Source organism: Ruditapes philippinarum, unplaced genomic scaffold (genome assembly GCF_026571515.1).
Source record: "Ruditapes philippinarum isolate M1 unplaced genomic scaffold, ASM2657151v2 ctg2177_1_1_1_1, whole genome shotgun sequence".
NCBI lineage: Eukaryota > Metazoa > Mollusca > Bivalvia > Venerida > Veneridae > Ruditapes > Ruditapes philippinarum.
This window is the reverse complement of record NW_026852871.1, coordinates 290,442-315,420: the sequence shown is the minus strand read 5'-3', so window position 1 is coordinate 315,420 and position 24,979 is coordinate 290,442. Positions and strand designations below refer to the sequence as shown.

At 34.2% G+C, this 24,979-nt stretch overlaps 1 protein-coding gene and 1 pseudogene across 1 annotated transcript; both read left to right on the top strand.

Moving 5' to 3' along the window:
* Nucleotides 1–548: 548 nt before the first annotated feature.
* LOC132727005 (eukaryotic translation initiation factor 3 subunit C-like) lies at nucleotides 549–6,257 on the top strand. Its single transcript, XM_060712419.1, has 8 exons — nucleotides 549–638; nucleotides 1,401–1,506; nucleotides 1,810–1,875; nucleotides 2,533–2,609; nucleotides 3,911–4,023; nucleotides 4,806–4,971; nucleotides 5,498–5,571; nucleotides 6,207–6,257. The coding sequence occupies exons 2-8, from the start codon at nucleotides 1,415–1,417 to the stop codon at nucleotides 6,255–6,257; spliced, it is 639 nt and encodes a 212-aa protein (XP_060568402.1). The 5' UTR covers nucleotides 549–638; nucleotides 1,401–1,414.
* A 4,119-nt stretch (nucleotides 6,258–10,376) lies between these two features.
* LOC132727078 (eukaryotic translation initiation factor 3 subunit C-like) overlaps nucleotides 10,377–24,979 on the top strand; it is a 36,647-nt pseudogene continuing 22,044 nt past the window's right edge.

Sequence of the window (24,979 nt, the reverse complement as noted above, 5' to 3'; positions counted from 1 at the left end):
ATTCTGTGATAATTATAATTCTGACTGTTGTAGTCTTAATCTGAAATGTGATTTTATTAATTTATTTATTTACCTTTTTTTAAATACATTTATCCAATGCCTCATCTGATCTCAGTCATTAACTAAATTTGTTTTATTTATTATTAATATGAAATGATATTTTAATTTGGATAAACTGTTATTTTATATATATTTATTTATATATCTTATTATGTAACTGTGATCTATGTTGTTGCTAAAATAAAATAATAATAATAAAGTACATATTCTTTGAGACTAAATAATATTGTACTTTAAAATAACGAGTTGACCTGGGTAAAAAAATAACGCTTGGACAAAATCCCAGAGCTGACCAATAAGGAGATGAATATCATTTTACCACGGGCCGAGTGAACATCACAAAATGCACTTAATATGTAAAATTATGTTATGAATAAACATTAGTCCTTCCTTTCTTACGTTTTTAAAGAGAATTCGTTTATTTTTTATCTCCTTCCGTTGTTTGGTATCATTCGGATATTTCATACTTTCGTATTTTAGTCATACCGGCAAAATTGATGACGTAGTGCACAGACACATGTGCGGCTTTCCGCCATTGGGGCAATATTTCACCATATTTTACTAGAATTTCAATAAAAAGGTGATTTACAAGCGTAGTTATAGTTATTTCAAGCAAAGATTTCTATTTATAATGTATGCCCAAGCCTTTAATTGTTCCGTATTCTATGATTATTACCAAAACTTTGTCAAAACGTGAAATAAAGTCCAGGCAAATTTTTTATTTGAGTTATGATTTTATCTGATGTAGGTCTTTAAGCCTTAAAGACATGTAGATTTCTAAATGTAATGAATTGATATAAATTGATGAATGAAAATGCAAGACTTTAAGTGACAGTAAATATTTAGATCTACATTGATGTATGAAAGTAGTAATCTGATAATGGATAAAATGATAAAGGACTTTTGACAAACATGCTTGTAAATATTCTTAATGGATAATGGAGTTGATAAAATAAGGATAACTTATGGCAACTTATGTACAGGTTCGCACTTCCAGCAAAAGTTCTAGCCATATTTGAGTCACACAATAAATTGGCTCACCGCAATCGGGACTCGAACCACGGGTCTACCATCTTACTCAATGTTGGAAAATCGTAAAACAACCTGGTATTATGGTTCGTAGAATGTAGCAAATTAGGAAAAATAGGTACTTCATCATCATCATCTTCTGTAATTGCCCCACTCTTCATAGAGCATAATGGCGAATTGAATAATTATCCCACAACATTACACAAATTTTTTTTTGTTACTTTTCTAGTTGATGATATTCTTGTGAAATTCAAGATTTAAATGATTGTCATTTTTTTTAAACATTATTGTATAGATCTTCCTCTATTTCAGATAAGCTGTTGTCATGTCTCGCTTCTTTAAAGGGTCAGACTCGGAGTCTGATAGCTCAGATGATTCCGAGGAGGTACAAATACAGCGTCCAGCTGTTACAACCAAGTAAGCTAGTAATTTACTCCACCCTCATCCAGTATTGAACATTTTTACATCTTTAATTAGGTTTGTGATGGCGTAATGTCTTAACTACTGCTTTATTGTGACAGTAACAAGTTCTTTTAGTTAAAAACAGAGCATGTTTGAAGAATGTTAAATAATATCCACTTTAAGGTTTTCTTTCTTTCTTGCTATAAAATTGTTTTAAATTATAAACTTAACAAGTTGTGCTATTACTTTTCACATCATTTATTTCATTTAATGTGTCAATCATGAAATTTGAGCATTCATTATCTTCGATTTATTTAGGGTTTTCCAGTTCAGTGATGATGAAGAGGAGACCAGGCGAGTTGTACGTAGCGAAAAAGATAAAAGGTATATCTTCGCACTTTGCTAATATGGGCTATCTTCTATCCCTTAAAGTATTAGTAATCTCCAAATAACTTGAAGTAGCAAGAAAAAAGATTCTAAAGTAGCCAGGGCCAGTGCATTCTGGAGTTCTTTTAAAGCAGTTCGTAACATTTGATCGCAACAGACACTAGCGTTAGTAATCTGCTCTACTGCCTTGTAGTTGAAGAGAGAACTGCCAGTATTGTTAGTTCATGTCACTGGAGGCTTGTTAAAGGCCCATTATTTCTCAAAAATATTTTCCTTTTCTTGTGTTTTGCAATAATTTCCAAAAAGTTGCACCCTGGCCAATAACCTGAACAATCTTTTTCTTCAGTTGCATTTTGGCAATTACTAAAGTTAGTGATTCAGTATTTTGTATAGAAGTCAAAATACAACTTTGTTTACATTTTGCTTTATGTTTGTGAGATAATTGCACTACTTTTTTAAGGTAATAGACATAACAGGTTCTAAAACAATTATTTAAACATTGTTAAACTCATATTTACCCATCCTAAAGAAGAAACAAAATATTAGTTTCTGAGGCATCATGTGCCTTTAGTAAAGCTATTTGTAAGTTTTCAGAATTGTATGCAATGCATATTAAGTGTGACTTGTAAAATTTACCTTCATATATTGAAACAGGTATGATGAATTACTGAATATCATCAAGAGTTTGAAGAACAAGAAAAAGATCAAGGACATGAGCAATGTTCTATCAGGTAAGAGAAAATAAAACCCCATGCAGTTACTAATTAGACTAAATGGGTCGCACATATGTGCCAATTGTACCTGGAAACCAAGAAAAAAAGTTTGCGAATATAAATTTCATTTGCATTGGTTAAAATGCCTTTGTTTTTAGCTCGACTTTTCTATGAAAAGGGGAGCTATCCTACTCGCCCCGGCGTCGGCGTTGGCGTCACACCTTGGTTAAGTTTTTCGTACCACCCCACTTTATTTCAGAAGTATTACAAGTATGGCTTTGAAACTTACCATACTTGTTCACCATCATAACCTCCATCTACAGACAAGAGTACATAACTCTGTCAAGGTTTTTGACAGAATTATGGCCCTTTTTTGACTTAGAAAGTGTATTGAGCTTGGTTAAGTTTTTTGTACCACCTCACTTTATTTCAAAACCATTGGAGGTATTGCTTTGAAACTGACCATACTTGTTTACCATCACGACCTTCATCAACAGACAAGAGGACATAACTCTGTCAAGGTTTTTGACAGAATTATGCCCCTTTTTGACTTAGAAAATACATTGAATATGGGTAAAATCCACTTATTGCCTTAACCCTTTGAGATATTGCTTTGAAACTTTTAATGCTATTTCACATCATTACCCCCATCTGTACGCAAGAGAAGGTAACTCTGTCAAGGATTTGTTTTAAAAATTAAGGCCTTTTATCGACTTAGAATCTTGGTTAAGTTTTTAGTACCAGTCCACTTTTTGACTGAACTGTTTGAGATATTAATTTGAAAGTTGGAATACTTGTTTACAATCATGATTCCCAAACATGTCCAGGAGAAGGTAATTCTGTCAAAGATTTTATTTGAATTATGGCCCTTAACTGTCAATGTTTTGTATTATAGGCAAGCACTAAAAAAGTCGAGCGCGCTGTCTTACGGACAGCTCTTGTTTCTACACCCTCCAGGTATTTTGTGTTTTAATGCATTTTGTTTATGCATGTGTATGTCAAAGTTTTCATGATTTTTATATTCTTTTGAACCCCTTGGAAGAGTTTTCATGATATTTTGGACAAACATTTAGCGTGTTGAAATGACAGAACCCACATGTCGTCAACAACCGAGTTCGATGTCAAGATTATAGAGATATAAGTCAACAGTTAGTGCTTCTTTTGAACTGCTAATGAAATTTTATATCATAAGAGCGACAGGCAAAATTCAGTCATTAACTTTATAGTGTATAAAATATTATGCGTAAAGTAATGTACACATTAAAAGGACTTGTATAGTAAATACCCAGTTATTGATTGTATGATTACGCTGTTTGCAGATTTTGAATCTCTGTGTAAGGCGTTTGACAAGGCAAAGAAAGTGGTGGAGAAAGAAGGAATACCAAGATTTTACATCAGGACATTGTCTGAGCTCGAGGACTTTGTCAGCGAGGTATGATAATCTACACATTTAATTTTGTCATCTTTGATTGGACACCACTTTAAATTTTGTCATCTTTTTAAGGTCGCTGAAGGCTTGTTCTGTATATTTTCTTTGAATTTTTAAGTCAATTTGATTATATTGTTTTGTTACATTTTGGAGAATTTAAAAAGGGGTTGGTCCATACGGTAATAGAGTTATAACCAATTTCCTTCAATGAATATAGTTTCATGTTTCTAAATGATTCAACACCATTATGATTTGAATTCAGTAAAAATTGTCGTCAAATGTCCAAATTGGAAATTAAAGAAAAACTACTGAAGGCATAATGAATAAATGATAGCTTCTATTTATAGTCCTAAGAGTTCGTGTTCATATATTCTTGTTTAACTATTTTCAAAGGATTTCCCTTTTGGGGAAAAAAAAAAGATTTTATCAAAGGTGATTAACAACAATATTAATGCAGACTGACAATTGGGAATGTTATGCTCAAATGAGGAAAAAAACATGTTTTGGGTTTGTCAATGCCTATGCTTATTGGTAGTAACCAAATAAGGAAACAAATGTGACTGCCTCTCGACCCAGGGATCATGGGTTCGAGCCCTACAACGATCACAACCATGTTTCTTCATTTGACACCAGTACATGTACTGGTTTGTTCTAGGGAGGGTACACAAAAATAATTAATATAAGTTGCAAGAACTTGTTTCGCAATCGAGCTTAAATAACTATATTTAAACCAAAGGCTTAAAGAAGCCTAAGTTTATGTGAAATTCTTGATTTTATATCTGTAGTGTTGGGAAGACCGAGAGGGCAGGAAGAAAATGAATAAAATCAACGCTAAAAGTCTGACAACCTTGAGACAAAAGCTGAAGAAGTATAGCCGCGACTTTGAGAAAGAGCTGGAAGAGTATAAAGAAAATCCCGATGCTTCAGAAGATGAGCTGGATGCTGGTGAAGGTACGATACTTCAATTATTATAAATGATTTGTTGTAGGATGTGAATTGCATTGTTATAACTTTGTTAGATGGCAAAGGTCAGTGTCTAGGATTCGAAAAACAAGGGTGATTTTTATTGAAAAAAGAGAATTTATTACATTTGTTGATCTTTTTCCTACTTTCTATATGTAAAATTTTCCCCTTGCCTCTGAAAAAATAGGGGGGGGGGGGGTTCTCAAAAGTATGAGTGAATCTACCCATACCCCCCTGCTAGAATAGACACAGAAAGTTTCTTCTGTTTCATACTGGTTGATTAGTTCTGTAAGAGATTTAAACAGTATTTGATTATGAAGGTTGAATAAACAGCTTGTATGCATTAGTTAGTTTTGGTTTGTTAGATGCCCCTTGTGCAGAAAAAGGTTGGGGCATCAAAATTGCAGCCACCATTTAGCTAAAAAAAATCCTGTTGAAAAGATTCTATTCCTTATAACAAATGCTGCCAGTTTTACTGAAAAAAAAACCTTACAAATAATTTTTATTTTTGTAGGTGAAGAAAGTGAAGAGTCTGAGGAAGACGAGCCAGTTACCACGTTCCTGAAAGTGAAACCAGATAAACCTGCTGTAAGTTTAAGTATTTTCTCTTTTCCTCGTCAAAAATGTACTTATTATCATCTAAAAGTAAGTGGTTTGCCAGATATTTTAACTGCATGCTCAGCTATTGTTCTAAGCAAACTTTTCGGAATATGATTTTAAAGACATAAATAAATCTATCAGTATTTAAGCTATTAATCAGTTTTGACTGTAGTCAGTATCTGTTGATAAACCACAGGCAGTGGACTCCCTAAAAGAACATAGATGTAACAGTTTGGTCCATTGGTTTTTAAACTTTTTACTTTTAATGACTATTGGCATATTTATGGCTGTTTTGATAAGTTGTATGATTCTTGTACGAGTGGACCATATTCCTTATTTTCAAGGTATGGCAAAAATATGTCACATGATAACAGCTTATGAACACATTTGCAGATGTTTCAAAAATTTTACCATTTCATATACTGTTTCCCCTGTGCTCTAGGGCGTAGACGGCAGCTTGCACTTTCCAGTACCATCAGTCAAACCAAGCCTGCAACATTTTCAGTTTTGCCATTTTGAGCTTTCTTTAATATATACTGTTTAAATGATGCGAATCACAGTTCTTAATCTAATGTGTAATTTGGTATAATTTATTTTCATGAAATATTCTTTAATGCATTTAGCACCAGATCACTGACATCTCCATTGTAAGAATAGGAGAATCTGCTACTTAAGTTTATACAGAATTTACTTCAGTCGATTGTGTAGGAAGCTATAAGCTTATGCTTTTGAATCTGTTCCTGGAACCAACCAGTACTAAGCAATGAGTCCAAAGTTTCTTGCTCAAGGAAACAACTCATGGGGTTTGAACCTATGTGGCTAGCGATCATTACTAAGATTACTAATCTGTGCGCGGAGATTCTTGCTTTACTTATAAAAAAAAATAGTAATATCAAAGGTATCAAAATTAAGGGTATAGAGTATTTGATGTCACAATACGCAGATGACACCTCTTTGATATTAGACGGTTCTGAAAAATCCCTCGTTCATACTATGAAAGTTTTAAAATTTTATGCAGATATCTCTGTTTAAAAATAAATGTTGACAAAACTAGGGCGTTTATGGATAGGTGCAATGAGAAAAAAGCGATTTAGAGTTATGTCCGGAAAATCGGTGGTTAAATGGGACAAAAGGTCCATTTAAAATTATTGGGAGTAACTTATCAAACAAATATTACATCTATAGTGATTTAACTATCCTTCCAAGATAAATGAAGTTAAAACTCTTTTAAAAGTATGGTCCAGAAAGATTACTTTCTCCTATAGGAAAGATCACAGTGATTAAGACGCTTGCTTTGTCTAAATTAACTAACCCTGTTTTTAAAACTTTACCAAAATTAACCCTAAATTCTGATGTAATAAAGGACCTACAAAATGTAACTTTTCAATTTATTTTGGGAATTAATTGGCCGGGATAAATAATTAAAGAATAAAACTCCACTTTCAAGATTATATGTAAATGGTGGGGCTTTTAGAGCGGTTGACTTAAATACATTTCATCAGTGCCTTTGGGAAAATCACTTGGATAAGAAGAACTTTTATTTTCAAACACTAAATATGCTTTTCCCTTCTTTGTACAAGAATTTGGTCCCAAAGCTCTTTACCAAGTTTCGACCAAATATGGTAGGACTATTTGTTACCAACAATAAAAGAAGAAACATTTTGTTTTGGAAGGATGTTTGAATTAAATTTTATTTAAAATGTAAGATTCGTTCAGGTAAATTTGGGGCAGATTTTTGGGTCCCAATCCGGGTTATGGTTAAATCCTAAATTTCAAAAAATTGCAAAGAAAAAAATCGTTTGAAAATTTAAAAAACACTACTTAAAAAAAGGTGTTTTGGTTTTGTCAACGATTTTGTAAATGAAAAATGGGTTATTCTTAGTTTTTCCCAAGAATTTCAAAGATTATTTTGATGTTTAGAATCAAACTTTTTTCTTGAATATGAAAGGGCTATAATACGCCCTTCAGAAAAACTTTGAACGGTATTTTTCATTGTAAATGTCAAAATGAATCAAAGTTAAAAAAAAACCCGATATTGCCAAATTTTGCCATCCCAAATACTTAAACAAAAAGTCGCAAAAAGGATTTGTCGGAGCAATATAACCGACTTGCTGGTCCAAATAAATAATTCGTCAAGACAAAAATCAGAAATTAAAATGGCAAAATGATTTTTCTAATATTTTAGTTAAACTGGAAAAGTAAATCTTACTCTCTACCCTTTTTAAAGTTGACGCTAAGGATCCAAAACTTTTATGGCTTTTCAAATATAGAATAACGCATGGGAATTTTAGGTTACTAATGTATTACTGGAAAAAGGATTAATGTTTAGGGGACAACGGACAAACTGTAAAAAATTTTGTAATAATCAAATTCCAGAAACCCATAAAAACATTTATTTTTGGGAATGTACATAAGTCAAACGATGTTTATAAGGGAAGTTGCAGGGGCTTGATTAACAAACAAAATTCCAAATTTATCTTTTTCATTTTTTCAGAACAATCTTGTTCATTTTTCCGGGACTGTTCCGATCCACAGTTCCAGAGAATAAAATATTATTATTATTTAAAACATCTATATTTTACAAACTGTAAAATGAAAGTCCCGTATTGCCCATGCTTAGAGGGCTTTTTTAAAAATCAATTACTATTTTTTTTGGTTAAAACAGAAAATAACTTAAATGCCAAAAAAATGCTTGGGTTTTTGAAAACAATTGCAGGATGTATGGAAAGGAAAACTTAATCCAACTTAAAGTACCCTAACAATGAAGCTGTAAAAAAATTGTGACACTTATTGTTGTTGTAACACTCTATTAATAATTTGTCTAATCATGTTTGGTGCACGTTCATAATGATGTTTGTAATACTTGATTATGTTAATAATGTGATTATTACTTTTAAGAGTCTATATTTGAATAATTGTGTTCGTTGTTTGGTCATAACAGATCGAGCATATCACGAACTGTTTGCGAGTCGGGGATCAGGTTTTGCCGGCGCTGAAACACGTGATTTGACCAGGAACGTCTTGTGGAACGTAATTTGATTTTATATTCAGTTATTTGGATCTTGTTTGTGCAAGAGTAAACTTTGCCTTTTTAAAAAAAAATATTTAATAAGAAAATCATATAAGTTACTTTGCAAATGTATGAACTGTGTGTATCATTTTCAGAACATTGTTATTACATCAAATTTCATGGTATTGATTATTTTATTTTTTCATGGACCTTTTATTGTTTTGCATTGTTACAATAAAGAGGGAAATTAAAAAAAAAAAAAAAAATTTACTAATGTTCTGACGTGTTAACCACCGTGTTCCATGGGGCCCCACTTTTTTATTCTAAGTTGTAATTATTTCAAGATCTATATTTTCTGGAAACAAGGGAATAGCTCTGGGATTACCATGTAGATTTTTGTTTATTTACAGAAAGGCAAATTTGAAAGGATGATGAACAGTGATTTGGTCTAAAACTCAGAATTCTGACCAGCGGAGGTTCAAGACGAGGGGGTGCTTTCCCCCTTGATTTATACTAACAGCTGCTTATTTCTTGAAAAGACAAGTAAGTTCTTGATTTCATTTAGGTATTCAAAGTTTTAAGATTCAGTAGAAGTTAACAGATTTGAAAAACTCCCTTCTTTCTTCTGCTCGTTAAAGGTAAACAAGTAAGAATTTAAGAGAACTATACAGGGGCGCAATACAAAAATTTTGCATGCTTAAATTTTGATTTTAGAAAGCTTACTTCCAATGCCTGTGTGTGGCCTGTTCAAAAACTTTTACTGGGAAGTCAACGTTGTTAATGTGCGGCTTGCTACAAAATAATCAAGTTTTTTTTCTTCACTACAGTTATGAGCGCCACAAAAAAATATATGGCAAACAATTATAAAAGAATCGCGAGTTTCTTTCGCCAAAATGAAATAATGCATGTTATCCATCTTAGGTCAGCCTGTACAAGTAAAGCTTAGAGGAACCATATAACTGAAACTGTGATTGTCTTGATTAATAACTAAAAAAAAAAATGTTCATTAAAAACCTGTTTAGGCCTTCCTCCTAAAAATTGTTGTATTATTAAATGACTGCAGCAGTGGTGAGTGGTTTATGGGTCAGACTTGTGATCAAAGGATTGCTGGCTGAGTTAATACCCTATCAGGGTTAAGCAGTTTTTTTTCATCGCGGCATGAACATTTGCAACTAATTTTGGGCTAAGTTGGGCAATTGGTTCCAGGCGAATGGTTAAAATGCCTTTAAAACACAATTTAATGAACAGATTCTGTTATAAACTAGCCATGGTTCATGTTATTTCCCATAAACCTCAAAGAATTAGGAGCTGTCATTTGATAGGAGACGGCAATCAATGAATCGTTTGATATTTTTTTCTGTCGATCAATAATGGATACACATTTAAAAAAATGGATAATTTTTATCAATTATTTGAATGTCTAGAAATTATTAATATTTACCCAAAACATATACAAAAGCAGGTGGCCATGTCTAACTCTAAGCTGTTGTGACATAATAGACACATTTCATAGCAATGTTGACAAGAATGGTTAAGAAAAAATCATGCAAAGGACATTTATAAACAGGACACATCATATTTGTTTGAACAGAGCATATTTGTTACTAAAATCATTTAAACAGGTATGAAAGTGAATTATATCAATATATCGGTGTATCGCCGATATTTGTCAAATTGTCATCCCGATGATCCGATATCATATGGATGTATTGCCTATATTCTTTGCAATGAATCATTGACAGCTCTTCACAGAATATATTAATATGTATTTTAAAAAAAATGTCAGGACAACTGACGAGAAGGAGAAGAAGAAAACGAAGAAAGGACGTTCCATGAAACAGCATGTTGTCCGCGACGTAGATGACGGTGATGATGAAGGTGGGTGGGAAGAGGTCACAGGGAAAGGTGGAGCTCCGTTAGTTGTAGTAAGTCACTTATTATTATCACATCATAAAAAACACATAAAACAAACAATACTGGTTACAGTTTCTAATACAGGTAAATAATATAAGCTATCCAGCTAGCTTACGGAACATTGGTGGTTCTACTTAGGTGGCCGTTTGTGCCTGAAATAATGAACGAAGGGGCATCTGAGGTCTTCCTCCACCAGTAAAGCTGGAATGTTGCCAGTTGTCGGTGTGACCTAAAACCCAAGCAAATAATTGATGTAAAGAAACTATCCAGCGAACATTTCAAGTCCCTATTTCTAAACATAATAAAAAATTTTAAAAACCGGACCTAAAGATTTATAAACCTGGTAGACATATAAGCTTAAGCATTTTTCAGGAAAAACTGATCCTAAAGATTTATAGACATGATTGACTTGTGAGCTTTAAATAATTTTTTTTAGAAAAAGACGAAATAAAAAAAATTGAATCTAAAGATAGACATGTGTTTTAACAGGAAAAGCCGAAAATGTTTGCCAAGGATACTGAGGTAAATCACGAGGCGGTGTCTAAGAAACTGCTGGAAATTATCGCAGCCAGAGGAAAGAAGGGTACTGATAAACAGGAGCAGATCGAGTTACTGAAGGAACTGTACTCTATAGCCGAAGCTAATAATCTCGGTTACGCCGTGTCCGTTAAAATAGGGTTCAATATTGTGGCGGCTATATACGACTATAACCCAAACATCGCCACATGTATGAGATCAGAGATGTGGGAATTGTAAGTTTCATTGTGTTGCATTTGTAGCTATTGCTTCTAAATTTGAGTAAATGCTTACTTTTCTTTTTTTTTTGTACAAAAAAGCTGCTTTAACCCTTTCCACACTGAATATCTAAGACTTTCCAAAATTTCATTCTGGCCAAAACTGTTTTGATTGTTTATACGGAAATTTTCAAAATATATACTGACTGAATAGCAAACAGTGCAAAGCCGTGTTCAGACTACAGATGTGCTGGCTGATCTTGCTCAGTATTAAAGTCTTGCTGCATGGATAGAATCTGTTTCCACAGCAGGCTATTGAATTCAAACCCACAGTTGTAAAGGGGCATATGATTTTAAGTCTGCAATCTTAACCACTCTGCTACAGAGCAAGCTTTTCATTAATATTAATAGATTGGTGATCCATATCATTGGTTGAAATGCTGTTAAAATCGCTTTTATTTTCAGTCTGAAGATTAAAATATCTTCTTTGACTCTTGCCCAAATCGGTTGTTTTTAATGGTACGTGTAACATCTGCCTCGGATTAAAAATGAAAACCCTGACAGGGGGTGCCTGCAAGTATTATGTGTAATGTATATTGATGGTAAATTTCAGATGTTTAAAGAACGTCGAGATGTTACTTAGTCAGTTGAAGGAGCACACTGTTAGTGCACATAATCCTCGAAGACTCAGAAAGCCTAGAGGTAAAATATTCTTCTTGAAGTTAAATATATTAGCACATCTGTTTCAAAGAAAAAGTGGAGCTATTTTGATTGCAGCAGGACCATCATTGTTGTCGTTATCATGCAAATACTTAAATGTAGCCCATTATTTAAATATTTTTAAAAGGTATCAACATGAAACTTCGAATACTTCCTTATCAAAACAAGGTGCAGTTGTTGGGCAAGGACATAACTCTGAGAGCAGTATTTTTATGCCCCTTTTTTGTACAGATGAGCATTAAAACAGCATGCAGTGCTCCTGTTTATTGTCTGTTACTCTTAGTAAGTGGTCAAACCAATTTTAGAATTTAAGAGAATGTAGGACATTTAATGAACAGATAGGGAAAGGGCCCCTTGCCTTAAAGTTGGCAGAAATAACATGGTATTTTTTGCAAAAGGGAAAGAAAAATACTTTGTGCAAATTGAGATTTAGGTAAAAGTGCATGTTTCTAAAGATCTTTTTATAATTTGGCAGTGAAGGGGCCTGTTAATTGCTCATACTATAGAAGGGAAAAAAGCCATAGAATTTTGCACATTGGTAACGTCTTTCTTGTTGATTTTTCTTCAGTTTAAAGTGTATAAAGCTATATATCTGATGCAAAAATTGTTTGAATTTTAAAAAAGTATAATTCCAATTTATTTCCGTAAAAGCGAATGGCGCATGCACAAAATCATTGCTAAACAGATCAAACCCTACTTAAAATAGGAAAACAACATTTTATTCTGTTTACGTACATTATTCATGTGTATAAAATAACAGAAACATTCTATGTTACAACTTTTTCGGGAATCAACCATTTAATAATGGAACCAATATAATTTTACTATTGATAAATTTTATTGAAATATTTCATAAGATATAGATTTATACCATTTAACAACTATTTCTTTCATGTTTTAGACTGCACCATTCCGTATTAGGGGATGTATATTGACTGTTGTTGAGAGATTACATGAGGAGTTTGTGAAGATGTTGCAGGCCTGTGATGCTCATAGTACTGAATATGTCGAAAGGTAAGGTTTGATACAGTATAACTTCGGCTAAGTGGTACATACAACTGATGCTGGTTGAATACAGTATAACTTTGTTTGAACAGATGCCTCTTATTATGACATCCCAAAGTGAACATTCACATCAAAAAAATTAACCTCTGTAGGAACAACACCTCCGCAGCAACCAAAATCTTTATCTCCTATAGGGTGTTGCTCTGCAAAGGTTGTAAGGGGAGCAGTGGCCTAGTGGTTAGGGTGTCTGCCTCTCAACCCAGGGATCATGGGTTTGAGCCCTAATTTGGTCACAATCATGTTTCTTCATACAACACCAGTACTGATTGGTACGAGGAAGCAAACTCAAAAGTGATTAATATAAATTGGAAGAACTTGTTTCGCAATTGAGCTTCAATAAATGTGTTTAAACCAAAGGTTTTGCTATATAACAAAATTAATCATTTTCTATGTTTCAACCTTACCAAGCTTCAGTACAGATATATCCAGTTTTATTTCTTCATTAATTGATTAACACAAGTGTTACAGTAAAATAATTTCTCTCACAGATTACGCGATGATGGGAAGGTGTGTGGTATTATAGATGATTTATTGGCGTACCTAGAGGGAAGAGCTACGTCAGAAGAGATTTGCCGGGTCTACCTGAGGAAGGTAGAAAGTACATATTACAAGGTGAGCTTTGCTGTTGTTGGTCAAGACTAAATGTATATGTCAATTTTAGAAGGCCAATAATTGGTTTTAAATATACAGTGAATATATTGAGATATACATGTACATATATAAATATCTTGAAATCCTGCAGTTATTCCAAAAATCTCAACTTCCACAAACATTTTTGCTTCCCAAATTAGCATATTTGTGATACCAAAATCAAAAGGGTAAGGCATCGTAACAATTTAGTGAGAAAAACAACTGGTTTATTGTGTCGCCTTGAAAAAGGCGACATATAGGGGTTACTTTTGTCGGCGTTGTCGTCGTCGGTGTCGGCGTCCCCTTAAGCTTGTCCGGAGCATAAGTCAGTCATTATAAGTCGGATTGACATCAAACTTGGTATGCATGCTTCTCATAATGACCTGAAGTGCAGTGCACAAGAACCAATACTCTGTACTTCTTATTTTTTTAGTTATTGCCCTTTGTTTATTTTCATACTTAATTTTTGTCTGGGCCATTTCTCCTTAAGTATAAAATCTATGGACTTGAAACTTCATAGGATGATAGATCGCATTAAGAAGAAGTGCAGTGCACAAGAACTGGTACTCTGCATTTCTTATTTTTTTAGTTATTGCCCTTTGTTAATTTTCATACTTTATTTTTGTCCAGGCCATTTCTCCTAAAGTATAAAAGCTATGGACTTGAAACTTCATAGGATGATAGATCTCATTAAGAAGAAGTGCAGTGCACAAGAACTGGTACTCTGCATTTCTTATTTTTTTAGTTATTGCCCTTTGTTAATTTTCATACTTTATTTTTGTCCAGGCCTTTTCTCCTAAAGTATAAAAGCTATGGACATGAAACTTCATAGGATGATAGATCTCATTAAGAAGAAGTGCAGTGCCCAAGAACTGGTACTCTGCATTTCTTATTTTTTGAGTTATTGCCCTTTGTTAATTTTCATACTTTATTTTTGTCCAGGCCATTTCTCATAAATTATAAAAGCTTTAGACTTGAAACTTAGTAGGATGATAGATTTTATTGAAAAGAAGTGCAATGCACAGAAACTGCTGATCTGCATTTCTTATTTTTTGAGTTATTGCCCTTTGTTGATTTTTAAATTTCATTTTGTCTTTGCCATTTCTCTTAAACTATATTGTTCACAAGGCGACACATCCGACTCGCGGAGTTCTAGTGATCATTAACAGTATGCATTGTTGCCAAGATGATGATATAGGAAAAAAAGCTTTGACGTCCATTTGAAATAATTGTGTTTCCCGTTTATAAACTAGGGTAACATTATCTTTTCAATGAAAAGTCAAAATGGAACCTGAATCTATGAAAGTAATTTGTATTAACTGGTGATGCTTTATGTAGAAGTTTTCTTCTTGTTACAGATGGGAGATTGTTCTGAAGCAGATATGGACAAGTGGTGTAAGTACATCTATACCAAGGACAGTACTGATAGGTTGCGAACTCGTGCCATACTGTGTCACATCTACCATCATGCCCTGCATGATCGCTGGTTCCAGGCACGTGATCTCATGCTCATGTCACATCTACAGGATACCATTCAACATTCAGATGTTCCTACACAGGTACTTTGTCAAATTATATCTTGATTTTGATGATGTGCTATGGTGGTGTTTCAATTAACTTTCATTGAATTTAAAGTTTTGAATGTACTGGCCCGAATTCTAGTTGACCAGGTTTTCCGAAGGAAAAAACTGGTTATTAGATTGAGGTATGTCGGCGGGCGGGTGGGCGGGCGGGCGTAAACAATTTCTTCTGTGCGCAACTCCTTCTACATTTCTCAACGGATTTTGACCAAACTTGCACAGAAGCTGTGTCAACAAGTGCCCTGGCGCATATTGTCGGGGTTTTGCGATTGGATAATATTTGACCTAATTATGGCCCTTTGTTTTTTTTCCTTATATAGAATATATAGTGAACAATTTCTTCTGTGTGCAACTCCTCCTACATTTCTCAACGGATTTTGACCAAACTTAAACAGAAGTTTTGTCATCAAGTGCCCATGGGCATATTGTCGGGGTTTTGCGATTGGATAATATTTGACCTAATTATGGCCCTTTGTTTTTTTTCCTTATATAGAATATATAGTGAACAATTTCTTCTGTGCGCAACTCCTACATTTCTCAACAGATTTTGACCAAGCTTTCACAGAAGCTTTGTTATCAAGTGCCCTGGGGCATATTGTCGGGGTTTTGTGATTGGATAATATTTGACCTAATTATGGCCATTGGTTTTTTTCCTTATATAGAATATATAGTGAACAATTTCTTCTGAGCGCAGCTCCTCCTACATTTCTTAATAGATTTTGTCCAAACTTTCACAGAAGCTTTGTCATCAAGTGCCATGGCGCATATTGTCGGGGTTTTGTGATTGGATAATATTTGACCTAATTATGGCTCTTTGTTTTTTTTCCTTATACAGAATTTTCAATATATAGTGAACAAATTCTTCTGTGCTGAACTCATCCTACATTTCTCAACGAATTTTGTTCAAACTTTTACAGAAGCTTTGTCATCAAGTGCCCTGGCGCATATTGTTGGGGTTTTGTGATTGGATAATTTTTTACCTAATTATGGCCCTTTGTTTTTTTTCCTTATACAGAATATATATTGAACACTTCTTCTGTGGCAATTCCTCCTACATATTCATGTTTTACATTGCACATAGTTTGTTGCTTGTATTTGTATTTCAAATACAACATATTTATCTACAATGGTGATAATTGAAAACCTGGTTTCGTGGCATTGCCATGTTTCTTGTTTTGAATTTATTCTACTATATACGTACTATGTATTTAACTACATTTTCTTAAAATTTTCACTGGCCATTAAATTCTTAAGTTACATGCAATATAAAGGATATTGAATGGATATTGAGTATACTTTCCATGATAAATTTACGGAACAAGTGGGATAGAATAATATGATACGAACCTCAGTGTTGATTAGTTTGGTAATGAAAGTATTCTATTTATCATATACATACGTGTATAAGATTTATATAAGTAAATTAAAGTAATTTGAACAGTAAAGTTACTTTTTTACATTAATGCATTTAAATTATGTGTAATTTTACATAATGATTGTAAAGGGCAAATGATGTTAGTCCTACACAGTTATTACGCTAGTGTAATATTGTTTTTATTAGCTCACCTGTCACAAAGTGACATGGTGAGCTTTTGTGATCGCTTTTCGTCCGGCGTGCATCTGGCGTCCGTAAACTTTTACTTTAAACGACATCTCCTCAGAAACCGCTAAGCCAATTTCATCCAAACTTCACAGGAATGTACCTTTGGTGGTCACCTTAAAAAATTGTTCAAAGAATTTAATTCCATGCAGAACTCTGGTTGCAATGGCAACCAAAAGAAAAAACTTAAAAAAATCTTATTTTAAAAAACCCAAAGAGCTAGAGCTTAGATATTTGGCATAAAACATTTTCTAGTTAGTCTGTTCCAAGTTTGTTCAAATAAAAGCCCTGGGGTCAAAACTGGCCCCGCCCCAGGGAGACAATGTTTTTCCATATATGTAAATATATATATAACAAACGTGGAAGCACTATGAAAATAAAAGGTGACTTTGAACAGAATTTGATTTAGTATCGACATTTGTTCTTCTATGAAAATTAAAACTTATTTTTTTGAAGAAATACAGCATTTTCATTGGATGACAAATAAAGTTGGACACTAATAACATTCTGCATAAATTCAAATACTTGATACGACATTTGTTGATCACTTTATGATTAATCATTCTTAAAAATTATACGTGTTTCTACAATTTGTATTTAAATATTATATTTTTATAATAATTATGCATCAGAGATCTATAAGAAAACAAAACTGTCCTCTGGATTATTTAGTCATCCAGTCAAAACTGGTACGAACAGCAACAGGTAACCCATTGCCCTGTAATAACGCATATTCTTGAGTTTATCCATTCCCTACTGCAGTATAGCTTTTTAGCTCACCTGTCACAAAGTGACAGGGTGAGCTTTTGTGATCGCTTTTCGTCCGGCGTCCGTCCGTCCGTCCGTCCATCGTCCGTCCGTAAACTTTTGCTTTAAATGACATCTCCTCATAAACCACTGAGCCAATTTCATCCAAACTTCACAGGAATGTTCCTTTGGTGGTCACCTTTAAAAATTGTTCAAAGAATTTAATTCCATGCAGAACTCTGGTTGCCATGGCAACCGAAAGAAAAATCTTTAAATATCTTCTTTTAAACAACCCTAAGAGCTAGAGCTTAGATATTTGGCATGAAACATCTTCTAATGAGTGTCTACCAAGTTTGTTCAAATAAAAGCCTTGGGGTCAAAATTGGCCCCGCCCCCGGGGGGTCATTGATTTTCCCTATATGCATATAGTAAAAACTTAAAAGATCTTCTTTTAAAGAACTGTAAGAGCTAGAGCTAAGATTTTTGGCATGGAACATCTTCTAGTGAGTGTCTACCAAGTTTGTTCAAATAAAAGCCCTGGGGTCAAAATTGGCCCCGCCCGGGGGGTCATTGATTTTCCCTATATGCATATAGTAAACACTTAAAAAATCTTCCTTTAAAGAACTGTAAGAGCTAGAGCTTAGATATTTGGCATGAAACATCTTCTAGTGAATGTCTACCAAGTTTGTTCAAATAAAAGCCCTGGGTCAAAAATTGGCCCCGCCCCAGGGGGTCATTGATTTCCCTATATGCATAAAGTAAAAACTTAAAAAATCTTCTTTTAAAGAACCAAAGAGCTAGAGCTTAGATATTTGGCATGAAACATCTTCTAGTGAATGTCTACCAAGTTTGTTCAAATAAAAGCCCTGGGGTCAAAATTGGCCCCGCCCTGGGGTAATTGATTTTTCCCTATATGCATATAGTTTAAACTTAAAAAATCTTCTTTTAAAGAACCGTAAGAGCTAGAGCTTAGATATTTGGCATAAAACATCTTCTAGTGAATGTCTATCAAGTTTGTTCAAATAAAAGCCCTGGGTCAAAATTGGCCCCGCCCCAGGGGGTCATTGATTTTCCTATATGCATATAGTAAAAACTTAAAAAATCTTCTTTTAAAGAACTGTAAGAGCTAAAGCTTATATATTTGGCAATGAAACATCTTCTAGTGAATGTCTACCAAGTTTGTTCAAATAAAAACCCCTGGGGTCCAAATTGCCCCTCCCCAGGGGTCATTGATTTTCCTTATATGCATATAGTAAAAACTTATAAAATCTTCTTTTAAAGAACCCAAAGAGCTAGAGCTAAGATATTTAGCATGAGACATGTTCTAATGGGTGTCTACCAAGTATGTTCAAATAAAAGCCCTGGGGTCAAAACTGGCCCCGCCCGGGGTCATTGATTTTCCTTATATACATAGCAAAAACTTAAAAATCTTCTTTGAAAAAACCCAAATAACTAGAGTTTAGATATTAAGCATGAAACATCTTTAAGTAAATATCTACAAAGTTTGTTCAAATAAAGCCCAGGGGTCAAAACTGGCCCTGCCCGAGGGGTGTCATTGTTTTTTACTCTATGTGTATAGTAAAAACTTAAAAAATCTTCTTTTAAAAAACCCAATGAGCTAGAACTTAGATGTTTTGCATGAAACATCTTCTTATGGGTGTTCTACCAAGTCTGTTCAAATAAACAAATAAAAGCCCTTGGGTAAAAATTGGGCCGGGGGGGGGGGGGGGGGGGGGGGGGGGCTATATACAGGTGAGCGACCTCAGGGCCATCATGGCCCTCTTGTTTTTCACGTTATCTACTGTTCTCTACTTACTGAATGGATACGCATTTCTTTTCTACACAGATAAGCATTTCTACTACCGTAAATTTAATCCGATAAAACAAACAAACAAAAGATACAATTACTTAATATTTAAAATGATTATTGGTAACTGAAAAAAAGTGTTGCTATTTTAAGAAATGCTGTAAGTGACAGGTGTACAACTTGATTTCCCCTAAGGTCACTCAAGTTTAGCAACCTTTGGCTTATGAAGTGTAAAAAAAAAGATGTCTATTTTCGTCATCAGAATATTTGACCGGGTGATTAACCAATCAGGGAAACATTGTGCATGACTTTTTTGTGTCGTCAAGTGTCTTTGATGTATGCTTTGTACACAGAGGCATACAAGGGGAAATAAAATTCGTCAATATATACAGTGTGATAGGGACATTTGGTGCAAAGTAGGAACAATTAAATGGATAATGCACAGAATTAGACATTAGAAGTAAGAACCAGCAATTATGTAAATAAATTATGCAAATAAAAAATTTTCAGTAGTCATTTAAAAAATAGTTTGCCTGCAATTAATATTAGTTAGAAAGTTACCATCTAGGCATAATTTTTATTATTAGTTAAGTACTGGTTCATAAGTGAACCACTTGTCTAAGTTTTATTACCAGGGAAATTGAATTATCTACAAACTTTTTAACAGTCATTTAGGTCAATGTTTACTTGTTTTCCCAAGGCCCATACTTTGGTCAAAATGGCTCATCATTTTCAGACCAAGTGGGGCCCAGTACTTTCAAATTCTCTGCAAATATCTGGCATGTCGTTGCTGATATCAACATCATGGTGAGGTCTAGAAAAAAGCGTTCTCTGGTCCTAATTTTAAGCTCACATGTCACAAAGTGACAGGGTGAGCTTTTGTGATCGCTTTTCGTCCATCGTCCGTCTGTCCGTAAACTTTTACTTTAAATGACATCTCCTCATAAACCACTAAGCCAATTTCATCTAAACTTCACAGGAATTCCTTTGGTGGTTACCTTTAAAAACTGTTCAAAGAATTTAATTCCATGCAAAACTGGTTGCCATGGCAACCAAAAGAAAAAACTTAATATATCTTCTTTTAGTCTAGAGCTTAGATGTTTGGCATGAAACATCTTCTAATGAGTGTCTACCAAGTTTGTTCAAATAAAAGCCCTGGGGTCAAAATTGGCCCCGCCCCAGGGGGTCATTAATTTTCCCTATATGCATATAATAAAAACTTAAAAAATCGTCTTTTAAAGAACCCAAAGAGCTAGAGCTAAGATATTTAGCATGAAACATGTTTGGTCGGGTTGCACTGGTGCAAATCCGATTTATAGTATGGTGAATGTCTGGCGGCGGGCGGGCGGGAAAAATATTTTCGTAACAGTTTTCTCAGCAACTACTTATCACAGCCTCTTGATATTTAGCATACAGCATTGACACATGATCCCATACTGTCGGATTAGATTTCAGGTCTGTCGCTAATCCACTTCCTGTTTATCCACTTAGTTAAATTGAACAAATTAGTTCAATTTTTCAACATTAATGGTCAATGGTAGGAAATTTTCATAACAGTTTTCTCAGCAACTACTTATCACAGCCTTTTGATATTTGGTATACAGCATTAACACATGATCCCATACTGTGGGATTTGATTTCAGGTCTGTCGCTCATCCACTTCCTGTCTGCCCACCTAGTTAAATTTTCAACATTAATGGTCAATAGTAGGAAATTTTCGTAACAGTCTTCTCAGCAACTACTAGTCACAGCCTCTTGATATTTGGTATACAGCATCAACACATGGTCCCATACTGTGGGATTCGATTTCAGATCTGTCTCTCCTCCACTTCCTGTTTGCCAACTTAGTTAAATTTTCAACATAAATGGTCAATAGTAAGAAATTTTCGTTTTCTCAGCAACTACTTACCACAGCTTCTTGATATGTGGTTCACAGCATTGACATGTGGTCCCATATTGTGGGATTCCAATTCAGGTCTGTTGCTTATTATGCCCCCCTTAGAAGAAGAGGGGGTATTAGTGATGTCACGATGATCGAGTAGAATCGGATAATCGTCGCCGGCCGCTTATGTTAGCGACAATCGATTTATTTACTGTAAAATCGATGTTGCTACTTACATTTCTTTGGGTTAAAAGAAAATCACAAAGGGACGTTACTCTCATCGTAAAGTTGGACAAGGAAATTTTCAATTTCCCAGGGAAGACACGCTCGTCAGTTTAGCGTTGTCTTTGGCTTAAAAAAAACATTCTGACGGCCCGCCAGTGAAGCACAACCTTCACATGACAACTGTCATTTGCCAATTATACATGAAGTCGTATGCAAACAAAGGTGAATATTTTCTTCCATTTTTTTCGGATATAACATGTTAGCGGATATGTGGTTCTTGTACAAGATTTTATTATAGGAAATTATGAACGTGTTCAAATGCTATGTAAATGATAATGTATAACTTGTAATGTATCCAGGTAAGGTCGATTAAAATGAATACTTTTGAAAACGGTCGTCTGCAAACAAATGTGATTTATTAATCTCCCATTTTTCGGATATAACCTGTTACCGAACATGTAGTTCTTGTACCAGTTTTTATCGTAGGCAATTGTCAGCATGATAACATGCTTTGTAAATTATAATGGTTAACGTGTTATGTATCAATGTAAGGTTAATTTAAAATGAAAAAAAAAAATGAATATTTTTGAAAACTAAGTCACAGTCCAAAATATTATTTAAAAAAAAAAGATAAAAAAAGAATTTAAGTAGTGGTTTTTAAATGGAAAGTATGAACTGAGAAAATTATGCTTGTGTTTTTTTTTAGGGTAATACAACAAATTTACAGCAGCATTTCGACAAACATCACCGTAACACTGATGAAACTAGTCATACTGTATCTAGTTCAAAATATGATAAACAAGATCAACAAGGAAAGGTGGCGTTCAATGAACGCAGCCCCCACACGAACCAGTACCAACAGCCAGCGACAAGGAGCCCAGACCTGCCTTAGTCCAGAGAAAGTGAAAGCAATAATTTTTTCTTAAAATTGCCATGGATTCAAGATTACTGTTAGATTTGTGCTTCTTCAAGCTTAGTGATAGTTACAGTTCATTGTGAATTTAAATGGTTAAAAAGAGTTAAATTGCTATTGTTAAGGAGTTCATGCTTTGTCTAAACGTTTCATTTAACTTTTTTCAGGTTTTACAAACAATTAATATGTTAATCTAGCCTGTGGTTTGTAATATATTGTATATGTTGTTTGTATATGATCATATATTATAAGTAAATAAAAGAATAGATATTTGAAAAGATGTGTACTAGTGTATTTTTCATTATAGCCAGCATATTTATGAACCAGCATATTTACAAATAGTTTTCGATTATTTACCGATTTTAATCAATTAATTATGTTTGATTCAATTCGATTATCGATTATGTTTTTAGTCCGATTCTCCATCACTAGGGGGTATATTGTTTTGCTAATGTCGGTCTGTCTGTCTGTCGGTCCGTCCGTCGGTCTGTCCGTCGGTAGACCATTGGTTTCCGCTGATTATCTTGAAAAGTACTTATCACAAAGTCTTCATATTTTACATAGTGATTGGTCATATCTAGTAGATGACCCCTATTGATTTTGGGGTCACTAGGTCAAAGGTCAAGGTCACAGGGACCTTAAATGTCAAAATGGTTTCCGCTGATTATCTTAAAAAGTATGTATCACAAAGTTTTCATATTTCACACAGTGATTGTTCATAACTAGTAGATGACCCCTATTGATTTTGGGGTCACTAAGTCAAAGGTCAAGGTCACAGGGACCTTAAATGTCAAAATGGTTTCCGCTGATTATCTTAAAAAGTATGTATCACAAAGTCTTCATATTTCACACAGTGATTGGTCATATATAGTAGATGACCCCTATTGATTTTGGGGTCACTAAGTCAAAGGTCAAGGTCACAGGGACCTTAAATGTCAAAATGGTTTCCGCTGATTATCTTAAAAAGTATGTATCACAAAGTCTTCATATTTCACACAGTGATTGGTCATAACTAGTAGATGACCCCTATTGATTTTGGGGTCACTAGGTCAAAGGTCAAGGTCACAGGGACCTTAAATGTCAAAATGGTTTCCGCTGATTATCTTAAAAAGTATGTATCACAAAGTCTTAATATTTCACACAGTGATTGGTCATATATAGTAGATGACCCCTAATGATTTTGGGGTCACTAAGTCAAAGGTCAAGGTCACAGGGACCTTAAATGTCAAAATGGTTTCCGCTGATTATCTTAAAAAGTATGTATCACAAAGTCTTCATATTTCACACAGTGATTGGTCATAACTAGTAGATGACCCCTATTGATTTTGGGGTCAAAGGTCAAGGTCACAGGGACCTTGAATGTCAAAATGGTTTCCACTGATTATCTTAAAAAGTATGTATCACAAAGTCTTCATATTTCACTCAGTGATTGGTCATCACTAGTAGATGACCCCTATTGATTTTGGGGTCACTAGGTCAAAGGTCAAGGTCACAGGGGCCTTAAATGTCAAAATGGTTTCCGCTGATTATCTTGAAAAGTATGTATCACAAAAGTCTTCATATTTCACACAGTGATTGGTCATAACTAGTAGATGATCCCTATTGATTTTGGGGTCACTAGGTCAAAGGTCAAGGTCACAGGGGCTTTAAATGTATAAATGGTTTCTGCTGATTATCTTGAAAAGTATTCATCACAAAGTCTTCATATTTCACACAGTGATTGGTCATAACTAGTAGATGACCCCTTTTGATTTTGGGGTCAAAGGTCAAGGTCAAAGGGACCTTAAAATGTGAAAATAATTTCTGCTGATTATCTTAAAAACAATTCATCACAAAGTCTTCATATTTCACATAGTGATTAGTCATAACTAGTAGATGACTCCTATTGATTTTGGGGTCACTAGGTCAAATGTCAAGGTCACAGGGGCCTTAAATGTCAAAATGGTTTCCGCTGATTATCTTGAAAAGTATATATCACAAAGTTTTCATATTTCACATAGTGATTGGTCATCACTAGTAGATGACCCCTATTGATTTTGGGGTCACTAGGTCAAAGGTCAAGGTCACAGGGACTTTAAAATGTGAAAATGGTTTCCGCTGATTATCTTGAAAAATATTCATCACAAAGTCTTGATATTTCACATAGTGATTGGTCATCACTAGAAGATGACCCCTATTGATTTTGGGGTCACTAGGTCAAAGGTCAAGGTCACAGAGGCCTTATATGTCAAAAGGGTCAGCTGATTATCTTGAAAAGTATTCATCACAAAGTCTTCATATTTCACCTAGTTATTGGTCATAAGTATTAGATGACCTCTATTGATTTAGGGGTCATTAGGTCAAAGGTCAATGTCACATGGGCATTAAATGTCAAAATGGTTCCCGTTGGTTTTTCCATAATTGAACACTTCCATGTACCCATTTTTGGCAAGTTTCTTTAATAAAATTACCAATTATGTGAGTCAATGGCTAGAAAGGGGGGTATATGTGTCGTTCGACATTCTTGTTCTTTTTCGCTTTACCAACTAAGTTAAATTTTCAACATCAATGGTCAAGACAGTGGTAGAAA

Excerpts from the sequence above, each read along its gene's own strand:
- LOC132727005 (XM_060712419.1), top strand. The coding sequence starts at position 1,415 with ATGTCTCGCTTCTTTAAAGGGTCAGACTCGGAGTCTGATAGCTCAGAT. Across the intron at positions 1,507-1,809 it reads CGTCCAGCTGTTACAACCAA|GGTTTTCCAGTTCAGTGATG; the intron begins GTAAGCTAGTAA and ends CGATTTATTTAG. Across the intron at positions 4,972-5,497 it reads TGAGCTGGATGCTGGTGAAG|GTGAAGAAAGTGAAGAGTCT; the intron begins GTACGATACTTC and ends TTATTTTTGTAG.